General features: G+C 46.6%; 1 protein-coding gene across 2 annotated transcripts in view; it reads right to left on the reverse strand.

Annotated features, from left to right (window-relative positions):
* SCAI (suppressor of cancer cell invasion) overlaps positions 1-16,144 on the reverse strand; it is a 1,073,481-nt gene that overhangs the window by 517,321 nt on the left and 540,016 nt on the right. The window contains exon 9 of one of the 2 annotated variants that reach the window (XM_040324876.1): positions 4,282-4,383. The exons of the other annotated variant lie outside the window; for it this stretch is intronic. Coding sequence (XP_040180810.1) covers positions 4,282-4,383 — 102 coding nt within the window. The remainder of the gene's footprint in view (positions 1-4,281; positions 4,384-16,144) is intronic. 2 annotated transcript variants of the gene reach the window in all.

Raw genomic sequence — 16,144 nt, forward strand, 5'->3', positions numbered from 1 at the left:
ATCTTAGATATGATTAAGCGTATCTCTGTTTGAGCATACGCTTAAACATAGGTCGGCGTAGATTCTGAGTTAGGTCAACTTATCTACTGATAAGTCGGCCTAACTCTTACTGAATCTACCTATATATATCCAAGGCTCACTTTGGTCACCAGGAACAAAATTAAAAATAGTGAACAGAAATGGAATATCTTAAGGTTAGAATTGCATAACCTTATAAATTGGCCAAAAATGTGTGATAATACCCCCGAATAATCGTGCTGGTATACAGACCCATCTATTTAGTATCTAGCCATTCCACTGCTTGAGTTGGAGTTTAAAAAAAAAAAAGAGTGCGTGCCCCGTCCATCACTTGTAGTTTACTAGGGTATAGGAGACTGTATTTTAACCCTTTCTCCCTCAGTCTTCTACAGATTTCTGTATATTCTCTTTGCTGCTGGATCTCAATCGGGTAGTCGGGAAAAAATAATAGCTTAACGTTTTCATATTGAATATCTGCCCTTGCCCTAGCTGTTGACGAGATTTGATCTCGATCTCTATAGTTCAGTAAGCGTATCAAAAATGGGCGTGGAGGCGCCCCTGGTTTAGGGAGGCGAAAATAAATCCTGTGTGCTCTCTCCACCACAAACGTTGTAGATGCTTCTGTCAAATTCAATATTTCCGTAAATTTTTTGGAGAACTTGACTGAATTATCTCCCTCCGCTCGCTCTGGCAGACCCAAAATACGCACATTATTTCTTCTTAAGCGGCTCTCTGTATCTATCGCTCTGTTCTGTAGTTATTTTATTTGTTTTTTCAATGTGTGCCATCCTTTATTATCCTTTTTTAGTTCCTCTTCAACTTTGGAAACGCGGATTTCTATTTCTGCCGTTTTTTTTCTGTATTTTATCAAATTTTGCCTTTTATACATCTACAGCCAGGGCATCAATTTTGTTTAGCAACACTTCACTACTTGCTTTAATCGCCTCCAAGATGTCTTTCCCAGAGGGAGCCACTCCACCTCCCCCTCTCTCCCAGTTCTCTGCTGTTATCCCTTTTGATGGGGATTTTTAAGGGGATTGTGAGGGTTTCGCTGTTGTCCCTGTTACTTTTACCGTCTTTGCTGCCATAGCCGTGGGGGAGGAGCAGGGAGTCACCGACTGTGGTTTTACACGGGGTTTACTCGGTGCCATTTATCCTCATAGCAGTTAATTTATTGTTTTCACTGATTCTTTCTTTATATTTTTCCTCCCTTAATAATTTTGCTCCTCATATAGACTTATAAACCACCGGGCACATGTGAAAACTGCAGGGGTTATAGATCAGGGTATTACAAAGCAGGTATACAGCAGGTATACAACAGTCTATTCACCTCTCCCTGTTCCACTTACATTAATATCTCCCTCACTCAGCCTCTCCCTCCTCTTTCACACTGTCGGAACATTTGGGGTTAAAAGAATACACATTAGATTGCACATTTGATATGTTTCATAGTGTTCCATATTCATAATATGTTTAGCAGAAGAGATGCCATTTTGTGTCTTAAACCTGTGAATAAGGCCTTGTTCCCAGAATGACCTATCTCTTCACAAGAAACTGGATGCCTATCTGTGCCATCTCCAAGGTCATATATCTTGGGGGTTTAACACTTAGAAGATAAGAGAATGATGAGGAATTCTGGTTTCATGGGAGATGAAAAGCCTGCACAGCATGACACGAAACTCAGCATTGTCTTTGCACTATGAGACTAAGGGGGCTTATTCACAATCCCAGCGGAATTGTATATCTTAAATAGTATTGTTTCTTTATAATGCCTTAACAATATGTGTGTATTAGTAATTCACATATAAGCCTGTGTAATACATAGACAATACTAGGGTCCCAAAAATACAAGATCCTAAAATAACTTCAAAGTATTAGACTGCCTTGATCACAGCCCGACATTAGTTTAAAGGAACTTTCCAAGGCATGTGTGTTGATCATAAAACCTTATCTCAATCATAACTTTAGACGTTGCCAAGATGTCTGACAATTGTTTGACATATAGGACAATTTATGATGGTGCTACACCAGATAAAGTTAGAGAGGTCATAAGTCATGATTAACTCTGCTTGACCTCATCATTAGGAATAATTCCTTATACGCTACTGCCCCCTACAGGTTAATATCGGCATTGTTTCAATATAGTCACATCAAAACATAACATCATGTGACCTCGCCAGTCATGTGATAGTGATGTGACACACCCAGTTCTTTGAGAGAGATAAAAAGGGATTACACCAGACAGGAAGGGAGGCTGATGGGAAGAAGCTTGATGGGAGAGAGATGGCTGATCTCTGGAAGCTGCTCTGATCCCTGGAAGGAAGCTGGAAAGCAGAGAGTGACCGCAAACATGTAGGGGCTCTCAAGAGTCCTTCATTAGGACTTTCCCTTCTCAAACAGAAAGATCTCTTAATTACTGGTAATGTATAATTTTGATCTTACATCCTCTATGCAATAGGTAGTTTAAACAGATACCAACTGTGGCCACTCTATTATCTTAGCAAGTGTTAATTGTATTTGGAATGTCTTTAACTGCAGCATGAGATACTTCAGAGGCAATTACAGAAGTAACGCACAGACGTACTGTATATAGATACTTGTTATTACATATATCGATCACAATATCATTGTGAATCCTAGTGAATGGCCTAATGTTGGGATATGTTTAAACAGGTGATGCAGTAGAGATAGCCTTGTGTGTTAAAAATACATTCTTGGCCAAATTACCAAGAACTGTCCACAGGACATCTTGTCCTTGTGTTTTATGTAGCAGTGGCAAGAGATCTGTTTGTTATTGAGAAGAGATAATTCAATGTCAAGGTTATGTCACTAAAAGCTAAAAGGTTTTAAATACGCCAAGATGATTTAAATATGAGAGCTATGAACGCCTTGTCATAATATTGTAGATAGTCTCTAAACATTCAGCCATCGCTTATTTCTGATTATAGAAGCATATCAATTATTTTTTGTAATACGAATTGTACCCGATTTAGATTTTGCACTGTACCTTTAGTTAATAAATATATATATTTTAAATATTCATTTGTATTGCTTGTCCTCAAAATAGCACGGATAAAAGAATTTTAGATATCTTGTATTGTAGGAAAATTGTATTTCTCCCAAAGCACAGATATACATATTTTCATAATACAATAATATTTTTATAGTTCAGAATAAATATTCTGTCGGTATGTGTAGGCTTTATGCTGAGATACGTCAATGGTTCTGACAACACAGTTTCTCTTCTCAAAAAGGCAATTTTTAAAGCCTACCGTTTTCCAAGAGAACTCTGCCAATAACTCTGCCAGAGGTTTCAGCTTAGAATTATGCCATCCATCTGTAGGCTGAGCTGTGTTGAGCAGGGAGGGGGCGAAGCACGCAAGTCGTTGCCTACTATCAGTGTGTCAGCTCTAAGCAGGGGAGGAGGAGGCAAGTGGGGACGCGCCATCGTCTCTTGAGCAGGCCGTTCACGCTGGAAGGGTAAAGGATTGTTAGCCCCTGTATCCACCTATACAGGGGGGAAGCCGTCCGGCGCTGGAGTGTAGGAGCTGGGAGAGGGGACCATCCGTCCGCGCTGGAATAAGGAGTCAAGCCGGAGATCCGGCTGGCTGCATCATCCTCGCTGAGCTGTGCTACGCTGGGGGGGCTAGGGACGGTCCGTCGACGCTGGCATGTAAGGCAGACCGATCCCTGTATCAGGCTTGGGGCTTGGAGTTTCTCGCTGACAGCATCACGAGGTCAGAGCCCGTCCTCTCTCACACGTCATATGCTCTCACGCATCGCCCACAGACTGTCCAATAAATATATATATTTTAAATATTCATTTGTGTTACTTGTCTTCAAACTAGCACGGATCAAAGAACTTAGAATTTCTTGTTTGATATTGTAGGAAGCTGTAAATCTCCCAAAAACAAGATTTGCACATTTCCATAAATACAATACGATTTTAATATTTCAGTATAAACATTCTGACAATCTTCTGAACACCAAGCTAAGCTGAGCTCTAGAGAAAGTACAGAGGTAAAGCCACTAGAGGGAACTGGCCCAAATGTTTATTTTTTTTAATTGAATTGTGTCCAAAGCACCTGCAGATGGTAGAAAATACACCAATAGAGGAACACGATAAGTTGTGTCCTACAATAAATACCGTAGTAAACTACATTAGAAATCACACAGTTGCAGTAGCATCACACTCCATTTATTTTCTAAATAAATTAGACTGAATATTTACCCATCCATCAGTATAGAGCTATTAGTAAATACCTGTAATCCAGGCTTATTCATTTGAGAGGTGAGATTCATTGGTTCCCTCTCCAGAGCTTGTAACATTCTAAACATATCAATTGTTAGCTCACTGAACTTAACCTGTAATATATATAAAAAAAAGTTTATTTAAATTGAACAAATTGATTCAGTTATATTAAAAAGAACAAACAAGGCAGACTGTTTTTACCATTTGTTATATATGACCAAATATATTTTACAAAGAAGGGATGTAAATATGTACACATTTGAATAAAATTACATCAAATACATGTATAGTTCACTATTCAGACAGCATTTCAAAAAGTTTGTAGTTCAGTTTTTATAATTAAAGACATTAAATTTATTTACTTTACAGGCAATTATATTGCACCGACAATTTGTACAGAGCTTTACATACTGTACATTCACATCAGTCCCTGCCCTGAAGGAGTTTACAGTCAGAGGTCCCTATATCACATGCACGCATAGACAGGAGTCAATTAACCTAACAGCATGGCTACATAATGGAAAACAGTGTGTTAAAAAGGCAAGGGAAGCTGTGAAACATCATGAGAGATGTAGGGGAAGGGAGTGCCTTCCTGCTCTGAAATGCACAGTAATATCTGCATAGCTATATAAATTTCAATATCTTATTTGGGGAAAAAAAATAATAATAAAATAAAATTATATATATACACACACACACCTCATAAAATTTGAATATCATCAAAAAGTTTAATTCATTTCAGCATGTACGATACATTTTGCTGCGGTTGCCTATTCTGAGCTTAATATGTATCATGATTAGAGTTGAGCGAACACCTGGATGTTCGGGTTCGGACCCGAACCCGGACTTTGAAAAAAAAGTTTGGGTTCGGGACCGAACCCGAACTTTGACCCGAACCCCATTGAAGTCAATGGGGACCCGGACATTTGACTACAAAAATATCTCTAAAAAACTAAGGGAAAGGGCTGGAGGGCTGCAAATGGCAGCAAAATGTCGGGGAGAGCATGGCTAGTACTCTGAAAATAAATGTGGATAGGGAAATAACTTAAAATAACATTAAAAAAAATTAAATAAAAAATATAATGATTTTGACCTTGGAGGACGAGGTCCATACAGTTTTGTTCAAAATTATTCAACCCCCCCCCCCCCCCAATGCTGTAAAGGGTTTTAGGGAATTTAGTGTACATTTGTAATTGTATTCAGAATGAAATCCTACAAGGACTTCATAAAGAACCATATGCAACTAATATGATATCAATTGGTTTTGTAATACAGTAGTAAATGCAAAATTCAAGGCAATGGGCACTGTTGAAACGCTACCTGGTCGTGGCAGAAAGAAGATGTTGACTTTGACTGCTGTGCGCTACCTGAAGCGCAGAGTGGAGAAAAGTCCCTGTGTGACTGCTGAGGAACTGAGAAAATATTTGTCAGATGTGGGTACTGAAGTTTCTGCTCAGACAATACGGCGCACACTGCGTAATGAAGGCCTCCATGCCAGAACTCCCAGGCGCACCCCCTTGCTGTCTCCAAAGAATAAGAGTCGACTGCAGTATGCCGAAAGTCATGTGGGCAAACCACACACGTTTTGGGATTGTGTTGTGTGGACTGATGAAACAAAATTACAACTGTTTGGGCCCATGGATCAACGCTATGTTTGGAGGAGGAAAAACAAGGCCTATGATGAAAAGAACACTTTGCCTACTGTGAAGCATGGCGGGGGGTCAATCATGCTTTGGGGCTGTTTTGCTTCTGCAGGTACAGGGAAGCTTCAGCGGGTGCAAGGTACCATGAATTCTCTTCAGTACCAAGGAGATGACAATGTGATGCAGTCCGTCACAAACCTGAGGCTTGGGAGACGTTGGACCTTTCAACAGGACAATGATCCCAAGCATACCTCCAACTCCACTAGAGCATGGTTGCAGATTAAAGGCTGGAACATTTTGGAGTGGCCATCGCAGTCACCAGACTTAAATCCGATTGAGAACCTCTGGTGGCACTTAAAGAAAGCAGTTGCAGTGCGCAAGCCTAAGAATGTGACTGAAGGTGGAAGCGGCGGTGGAGGAGGAGGAGGAGGTAGCCAACACAGCAGGTTTTGGTTTTTAATTGATTTATTTTTTAAATTAGGGTAAACCCCAAAATAGTGAGACAGATCTAGGGTTGCTACCTAATCCCTTTAAACCTGAACACAGAGTTACACAGGTTCTGGGGCTAATTTAATGTCGATAGACTTGATAAGGCACCAAGTGATATTAATTAACAGCACCTTAATCAGCCAGAGAACCTGTGTAATTAATATGTTTTTGCTTTGAAAGGGATGAGATGGCAACCCTAGAAAGCTCAGAAAAAAACAATGGCTGGGTAAGGCCAGCCCGGAGTCTATTCTGCACAAGGTACGGACAACTCCTCTGGGATCCATGCCTGGTTCATTTTAATGAACGTGAGCTTGTCCACATTGGATCTGGACAGGCGGCTGCGCTTGTCTGTGATAACGCCCCCTGCCGTGCTAAATACACGTTCAGACAATACACTGGCCGCAGGGCAGGCCAGCACCTCCAAGGCATAAAGGGCAAGCTCAGGCCATGTGCCCAATTTGGAGACCCAGAAGTTTAAGGGGGCATAGCCGTCATTCAGTACGTGTAGGGGTGTGCTCACATACTGCTCCACCATGTTGCAGAAATGCTGCCTCCTGCTAAAACGTTCCATATCAGCTGGTGGTGCTGTTTGTTGTGGCGTGCTGACAAAGCTTTTCCACATTTCGGCCATGCTAACCCTGCCTTCTGAGGTGCTGGCGGTGCCCCTGATGTGTTGGCGACCTCTTCCACCTCCTCTGCCTTCGCCTTCTGCTTCCACTGTGGCCCCGCTGCCAGGTGGGAATTGCACCAGCAGCGCGTCTAACAGCGTGCGCTTGTACTCGCGCATCTTGCGTTCACGCTCCAGTGAGGGGATTAAGGACGGTACATTGTCCTTGTAACGGGGATCCAGCAGCGTGGCCACCCAGTAATCAGCACCTGTCATAATGTGCGAAACACACCGGTCGTTGCGGAGACACTGCAGCATGTAATTGCTCATGTGCGCCAGGCTGCCCAGAGGCAACGAAAAGCTGTCCTCTGTGGGAGGTGTATCATCTGTATCCCCCCAGCCACGCACCAGTAATGGCCATGAGCTGGTCTGGATGCCATCCTGCTGTGAACATGGTTCCTCCTCCTCCTCTACGTCTTCCTCCTCCTCCTCCTCCACCGCGTCATCCTCCAGAACTGTGCCCTTGCTAGACAATTGTGTACCTGGCCTTTGTTGGTGCACGAACCCACCCTCGGGGCCACTTGTGAATGACTGCCCTGAAAGCCTTGCAAATGATCCCGATTCCTCCTCCTCTTCCTCCTGTGCCACATCCTCTTCCATCATCGCCCGTAGCGTTTTTTCAAGGAGGCATAGAAGTGGGATAGTCACGCTGAGAGTGGCGTCATTGGCACTGGCCATGTTGGTGGAGTACTCAAAACAGCGCAACAAGGCACACAGGTCTCGCATAGATGCCCAGTTTTTGGTGGTAAAGTGGTTCTTTTCTGCAGAGCGACTCGCGCGTGTGTGCTGCAGCTGGAACTCCACTATCGCCTGCTGCTGCTCGCACAGTCTGGCCAGCATGTGCAAGGTGGAGTTCCACCTTGTGGGCACATCACATATGAGGCGGTGAGCGGGAAGGCCGAAGTTACGCTGCAGCGCTGCCAGGCGAGCAGCAGCAGGGTGAGAACGCCGAAAGTGCACACAGACGGCCCACACTTTCTGCAGCAGCTGAGGCATATTGGGGTAAGTTCTCAGGAAACTCTGCACCACCAAATTCAGCACATGCGCCAGGCAAGGAATGTGCGTCAAACCGGCTAGGCCCAGAGCTGCTACGAGATTTCGCCCGTTATCGCACACCACCAGGTCCGGCTTGAGGCTCACTGACGCCAACCACTCATCGGTCTGTTGTTCCATGTCCCTCCACAACTCCTGCGCGGTGTGTGGTTTTTCCCCCAAACAGGAAAGTTTTAAAACTGCCTGCTGGCGTTTACCCATGGCTGTGCTGAAGTTGGTGGTGAGTTTGTTACGCTGACTGGATGAGGAGGCGGTAGAGGATGAGGAAGCGGAGTAGAAGGAGTTAGGAACAGGAGGCAAACAAGCGCCCTACAATCCTCGGTGGTGGAAGGACATGCGCCAAACTGCTATCCGCCTCAGGCTCAGCCGCCACTGCATTTACCCAGTGCGCTGTTAAGGAGATATAACGTCCCTGACTGTGCTTACTGGTCCACATATCCGTAGTTAGGTGGACCTTAGCACAGATGGCATTGCACAGTGCACACCTGATTTTGTCCCCCACTTGGTTGTGCAGGGAAGGGATGGCTCGCCTGGAAAAGTAGTGGCGGCTGGGCACGACGTACTGTGGGACAGCCAAAGCCATCAGGCTTTTAAAACTCTGCATCTCCACTAGACGGAATGACAGCATTTCAAAGGCCAGTAATTTTGAAATGCTGGCATTCAGGGCCAGGGATCGCGGGTGGGTAGAGGGGTACTTCCTCTTACGCTCCAGTGTTTGGGAGATGGAGAGCTGAATGCTTCCATGGGACATTGTGGAGATGTTTGGTGACCCAGGTGGTAGTGTTGCTTGCCGGTCCTCTAATTGAGGGGTGGCAGGTGGCACTGTCACTACGGAGGTGGATGAAGAGGCAGAGAGGCCCGAGACTGATGCAGAAGAGGAAGCAGGAGGAGCCAGAGACCTTTCTTGGTTTTTTGCGTTGTCTACTTCACTGCAGCTCGTGCTTTGCACTTAGATGCCTGGTCATGCAGGTTGTGCTCAGGTTGAGAACGTTTATGCCTCGCTTCAGGCTCTGATTGCACAACGTGCAAACCACGCGTGTCTTGTCATCAGCACATTGTGTGAAGAACTGCCACGCTAGGGAACTCCTTGGACCTGGGTTTGCGGTGCTCGGTCCCTTGCTGCGTTGGGCAGTAGCAGGCGTACTGTCTAGGGGACGGACGCTCTGCTTTGGCACCCTGCTCCCTCTTCTGCTGTGCTGGTGGCTCTGTGCGACCACCGTCTCTTCCTCCGAAGCTACATGGGTCACCTGCATGACGTTAATTCCATGTCGGGTCGAGGACCTCATCGTCCTCCACATCATCTTCCACCCAGTCTTCACCACTGCCCTCCTTGTCGGGCTGCACAATTGCAAAAGCACCAGCAGTTGGCAACTGTGTTTCATCATCATCATGCAAGACGCGCTGTGATGGTCCCCCATGAACTCATCCTGAAATATAAGTGGTTGGGCATCAGTGCACTCAATCTCTTCCCCTTCTGGGGCTGGGCTAGGTGGATGGCCCTGGGAACACATGCTAACAGACTCATCAAAAAGAAGAAGAGACTGCTGCATGCTTTGGGGCTCAGGCTGATTTGCAAGGGGGTGAGGTGAAAGACTGATGGTGGACATCGGCTGCAGGCGCCAACTCTGAGCTTTCAGCACAAGACTGGTTGGAAAACAATGTGAAGGAACTGGAGGCACTGTCAGCAACCCAATCTACTACCGCCTGTTCTGCTCCTGGCCTCAACATTCGTAGAGCTGGATTAGGCCCGACCAAATACCGCTGCAGGCTCTGTCGGCTACTCGCACCTGAGAAAGGTGTTTCACTTGTGCTTGTAGCTGGCACAGATCGACCACGTCCTCTCCCTGAAACAGGAGCTACACCAGCAGCACCACGACCGCGGCCACATCCCTTATTTGATGTTTTCCTCATATTTCTCAAATTTAGGGTCTTGCCCTAATTTTGAGAAATTTTAAATACAAAAAAGTGTAAGCTGGTGAAATAGGCAGAGATTCACCTATATATTTCTCCACCTATAGCAATAAGCAGGAAGCCAGCACTAAACAATGTACTGCACAGACAGTATATCACAGGGGAAAGGTGGAGTTCTGGTGAAATGGGCAGAGATTCACCTATATATTTCTCAAATTTAGGGTCTTGCCCTAATTTTGAAAAATTTGAAATACAAAAAAGTGTAAGCTGGTGAAATAAGCAGAGATTCACCTATATATTGCTCCACCTATAGCAAGAAGCAGGAACCCAGCCCTAAACAATGTACTGCACAGACAGTATATCACAGGGGACAGGTGCAGTGCTGTTGAAATATACAGAGTCACCTATAGATTGCTGACTGCCACCATAGAAAAAATATTTCAGGAAACTCTCCCTGACTATGTACTTGACAGAAACACAGTATATCACAGGTGCACAGGTGGTGTGGCAGGTGTAGTGCTGTTGAAATACTCAGTCACCTATAGATTGCAAAATGCCCCTATAGTTGAACAAAATTCCTAAACTATATGAAGCACAGCAGATGTCACAGGAATAGAGTGTTTGTTGAAATTTCTGGAGCAACATAGACCTAAAACTGTCCCTATGATTCAGCAACCTTTCCCTCACATAAGTGAAGCAGTGACAACGAGCCAGATGCCATAAGATGATGCAGATATCAAATAAATAAAGTGTGCTTCTTGATATTTCTGGAGCAGTATAACAGCATAGACCTAACACTTTCCCTGAGCAGATTCAGCAACCTTTCCCTCACATAAGTGAAATCCAGTGAAAACGAGCCAGATACACCCAAGACTTTCCCTATGCAGCAGATTCCAGCAGCCTTTCTCTATCTAGAGTGACGATCTGTGCTGTGTGCCTCTATCTAATATAGAGGCACGTCACATGATGGGTCACATGCTGCACTGGCCAATCACAGCCATGCCATAAGTAGGCATGGCTGTGATCAGTTCCCAGTCACAGTAGTAACACGAATGGCGATTGGCTGCCGTGCAGCGCGCCAAAACATACCCGAACTCCGAACCCGGACTTTTTCCAACTATTCGGGTCCGGGAAAAACCCAAAGTCCGTACCGAACCCGAACTTTACAGTTCGGGTTCGCTCATCCCTAATCATGATCTGAAGGTTGCTCGAGTCCTCCATGCCCTACTTTTGCTGATCGATCGCCTCTATGTTGAGGTGATGAGCCTGACAGGGCTGGTAGTGAGAAGACATTAGGGGCAGATCCACAAAGCACTTACGCCGGCGTATCTCGTGATGCGCGGCGTAAGTGTATATATACGCCAGTGTAACTATGCGCCATATCCACAAAACGAGATACGCCTGAAAAATAGGTTTTTCCGACCGACGTAATTTTTCTGTGTGGGCGCAAATATACGCTGGACGCACCATTGTTTTGCTATTCAAATGAGGGAGATATGGCGATCCACGAACATACGGGCCCCGACGCGGGCTACGCGTGCCGCGCATAAGTCATACGTCCGGTCTAAAGTTACCCCTCATAAAAGCAGCTTTAACTTTGCACCAGACGTGTACAGGTCAGCTGGAGAGCAGCTTCAGCAGCACGGTTAGGGACGAGCTGAGCATCCACACTTGCAGGACAACAATCTGTATGCCAACATGCCAGGGGCATCCATGGTCATAGCTATACTACTGGCTTTACATGCGCGTAGAAGAAAGAGGGCACGGAGGAAGGCATGGGAGAGGATATACCGACCGCGCATAAACGTCTTTGGCATGGGGGATTCTGAGGTGTATTGCATCTTCAGATTCAGCCCAACTGCCATCCTGGAATTAGCCACAACCCTGAAAGATAACATCACCAGCCAGACACAACGCTCACATGCAGTGGAGCCAATGGTCAAGGTACTGGCAACACTCCATTTCCTTGCCAGTGGCTCGTACCAGCGTACAAGTGGAGTAGTGGCTGGGATGGCACAATCCTCAATTAGCAGATGTGTGCACCAGGTTGTCCCTGCAATCCTCAGACGCATGGCCCACCACATTGTCAGACCCACCCAGGAGCATCTGCGGGTGAAGGCAATGCAGGATTTCTACATGATTGCAGGATTCCCACGCACCGTGGGGGCCATTGATTGCACACATGTGGCACTATGGCCCCCTTGTGACACAGAGCACATATACCGCAATCGGATGCACTGGCATCCCATCAATGTACAGGTGATAGCCGATGCCCAATGCCTCATATGGCACGTCCGTGCCAAACACCCAGGGTCCAGCCACGACAGCTACATATACCGTCAAAGCCCCATCCCAACAGAATTCGAACAGAACGTGTATGGGGACAGCTGGCTGGTTGGTGAGTGACATGGGTGTCGGGCATGACTTTCCGACCCCCTGATGCAGACATCACGAGGGGCACATGCATGACTAACATCCTCCTGTCTTTTCCCTTCCAGGTGACTCTGCATATGCACTTGGACCCCATACCGGAATCCCCAAACCACAGGAGAGCAAAGATACAATGATGCGCGCACACACGTACCCGTGCAGTGGTGGAACGCACCTTTGGCCTCCTGAAGTCCCGTTTCCGATGCCTGGATAAGTCCGGGGGGACCCTGTTGTATTCCCCAAACTTTGTGTGCCAGATCATCGGTACATGTTGCATGATACACAACTTCGCCGTGAGAAAGGGCCTGGAGATTGACCTACGTGATGACCTGACCCCCGAACCAGACAATCCCCCCCCCTAACCGAGGCTACCCCGTCTTCTGAGGGAAGAGCAGTCAGGAGATGCCTCACAGTAGGCATCTTTGCACGTTAAACACACACATTCATCATGGCACAAGGAGAATGCACGCATGCACACCACTGTGGTCCCTAGCACACACACACCCCACATCCTCATCACATTGGATTAGCCCAAGTCCACCATTCAGGACTTGGGAGCAGCAACACCACGGCAAGGCACCAATTATGTTGCTGTACATTCATACACCATTCACACGGACCTGGGGATCACTTCTCCCTGGTCCTGGGGATCACTTCTCCCCGACAACCAAGGGTGACACCCCTTTTCCGGCAGGAATGTCACCCCAACATTCAAACACCAGTCACACTGTAGCCTACACTGTGGTGGATTAGGGAAAAAATTCCTATTTGATAAGATTGAGCTTATCCTTTTATTAGAACCACTAATAATGTTTTTTTTTAAGTCAAGAGAACATAGCATTGAAATTAAAGGACATTCAATAGGAAACTTCTCCACTCTTCGCTCTCACTCCCAAACCACCCCTCCCTCCTGGATTCCTCAGTTGTAACAGGAAAAGCCTTCCCATCCCCCTCCTTCTCACTCAGACCGCTTGGAAGGAAAATGTGCAGAGCTGAATGAACTTTTTTTACACTGGATGATGTGGGCAGCCTGCCCAAACATGGACTTTGGCTTCCCCTCCTCCTTACTCAGAAACATTGAAGGAAATCCTTGCTTTGGGATTACTGAAGGAACTTGTGTGACGTTTGAAAGAAAACCATTAATTTGTGACTGAAAGAAACTGCTTCGTGTAAACCTCTGATTGGACTGTTTTAACTCTTCGATGTGTTTGGATATGAATTGACCAATGACAGACTCACAAGGGGGTGGGTGAAATGGGTTGACGAATGAGAATGCATTTTTGTGTTTCTATGTTTCTTTATTAAAGCTGTGGGGGCTTAGCTCGCTCTCTTGGCCGTTGAACATTGGAAGGTGAGGATGTGGAATTTATTTTGTCTATGAGTTGCATTTTGTTTCACCATAGCCATTTGGGTCATCCGGCAGTATGGGTAACCCTGAGTTTGTCAGGAAATCGATTAATGAGTCTACATCAGCACTACAACCGTGTGCTTTGGCTACAAAAATAAAATAAAAACTCATTACCTGAGTATATTCCAAAAAAAAAAAAAAAACACTCAGTCGAAAAGAAAAAAATGAACGGCGCTGCCGTGCCCCACGCCTGCGGTGGCCACGACCCCGACTCCTCATGGGAGACTCATGGGGGGGGAATCAGGAGGAGGAGCATCCCCTGGTCTCTCCATGCCTAAAGGCCTGCCCTCCAACGCCAGGGCGATGCAGGTGAGGACCGCATTGGTGTCCGCCTGCAGCCGCACCCCCGCCTGGATGGCTGCTGTGTTGTCCCTGACAGCCTCTGTCAGAGCGTGGAACTCCTCACCCAGGCCTGCTGTGGTGGCCTGCAGATCAGCTAGGCAGGTGACCACAGTTGAGGAATTGCAGCCCAACTCCTCCACAGCTTCCTTCACGGAGGCCATGCTTTGGGCCATGTGGTCCATACTCATGGCAACCTCACCCAGATGGCGGGCCTGGTCCCTCCAGAGGTGTTCAGGGAGAACATCTGACACCCCCTTGTATTCCTAGGTCCTGAGGTGGCTTGGGGTCTGGGAGAAGGGGAGACCCTTGGGGGGAAGCCCTGTTGGGGGAGGAGCGGGTGGGGCTACCCCTGATGGAGAGCTGACTGGTGCCAGCCACAGGGAAGACTCCTCCAAATGGAGCCTCACCTCATTCCTACTCATCACCTCCTCCTCCTCAACCACCTCCTGAGTAGAGGTGTGGCCACTCCCTTCCACAGAGGACTCCTGGCTTTCCAGGTGGTCTGACTCAGCCTGATGTCCGGGGGATGGTGTGGACTGGCCAGATGGCCTAGCACCCTCCTGCACATCTGTGGATGACACAAAACATTCACATGTTGGAGGATCCACACACTTGTCATATGTTCCCTTCCACCCCCACACATGCTACACACCAGATAGGAAATAAAACACACTTACCTGTCCTTAAGGCATCCGCAATGGAGTCAAAGCCCTCCACTTGATGCCTGTGGAGGCACTGGGCAACCACCTGCTCTTCAGCAGTGAGTGTCTCAGTAGTTGCTGGTCCCCCTCCAGTGCCCCTGGCATGAGTGCTCATCCTGGCCAGCTTACCTTTGACCAGGCGCCGCAGGTCATTTATCTTTTTTAAAATGTCATTGGGGGATCTGACCTCACTCCCCAAAGCATTGACATCTGCCACAATCAGGGCCAGGATCTCCCTTCTCCTGGCCTGGGTGGTATTGGCACTCTCTGCCCCATGAAGAAATGTATCATACTGGGCCATGGCCCTGATAATGATCGCCTTCTCCTGTTTGGCATAATTTAGCTTTCTCTTCTTTGGAGCTGCTGGAGCAGACATGGCTCTAAATCAAACAGCTACAAAGAAAAGAACAAAAGTACCTTGCTTCAGGGGGGGAAACAAACGGATGTATTTTTGCACTTAACGGGCGCATGTCTGGGCGTATTTATGCCCTGGGCGTATCTCACTAATTACGCTGGGCCTAGTTCATATCTCACTGATTACGCCAGGCCTAGTTCTGAGCATGCGCAGAGAGGCGCTGAACATAGTCAGCGTCACGGCACATGCGCCATCCGTTCGGCCCTTCATTTGCATGGGGTCACGGCTCATTTCAATGGAACACGCCCACTTCCTTCCTACTTTCAATTATGCCGGCTTACGCCTAGGAATTTACGATGCGCCGGCGCAACGTCGGGCGCAAATACTCTGAGGATATGGTACTTGCCTTTTTAAGTTGAGCCGGCGTAACGTAAATGAGATGCGCTACGCCGGCCTATATATGCGCCGATGTACGTGAATCTGCCCCATCAAACTGCATCAAGGGACACGTGAATAAGTCCAAGTGAATGTGAAGGAGAAAATAAATTCAGATACAAATTTAGACTTCAGAACGGAGATCTCCCATAAACATATGTACTCAACTCAGCAGGGAGAAAATTCACCAATGTGCAACCACCACCAATGAAGTTAATAGGGTACTCTTACCAAATGGTATGGGCTACCTGCCAGCAGCAAGGAGCCAAATAAGCAGAACTGATGAGACCTTAACCTCACAGTAACCAGCATGTGGATTTCACAACAATGCGGATTCAGCATCCAAACATTACAAGAATCAACATATAAAAAGTGTAGAGATCCAAGCTCAGCATGTAAGGACTCTTATGCCCCGTACACACCATCACTTTATGTGATAA

The sequence above is a fragment of the Rana temporaria genome, chromosome 9 (assembly GCF_905171775.1).
Source record: "Rana temporaria chromosome 9, aRanTem1.1, whole genome shotgun sequence".
NCBI classification, from domain to species: domain Eukaryota; kingdom Metazoa; phylum Chordata; class Amphibia; order Anura; family Ranidae; genus Rana; species Rana temporaria.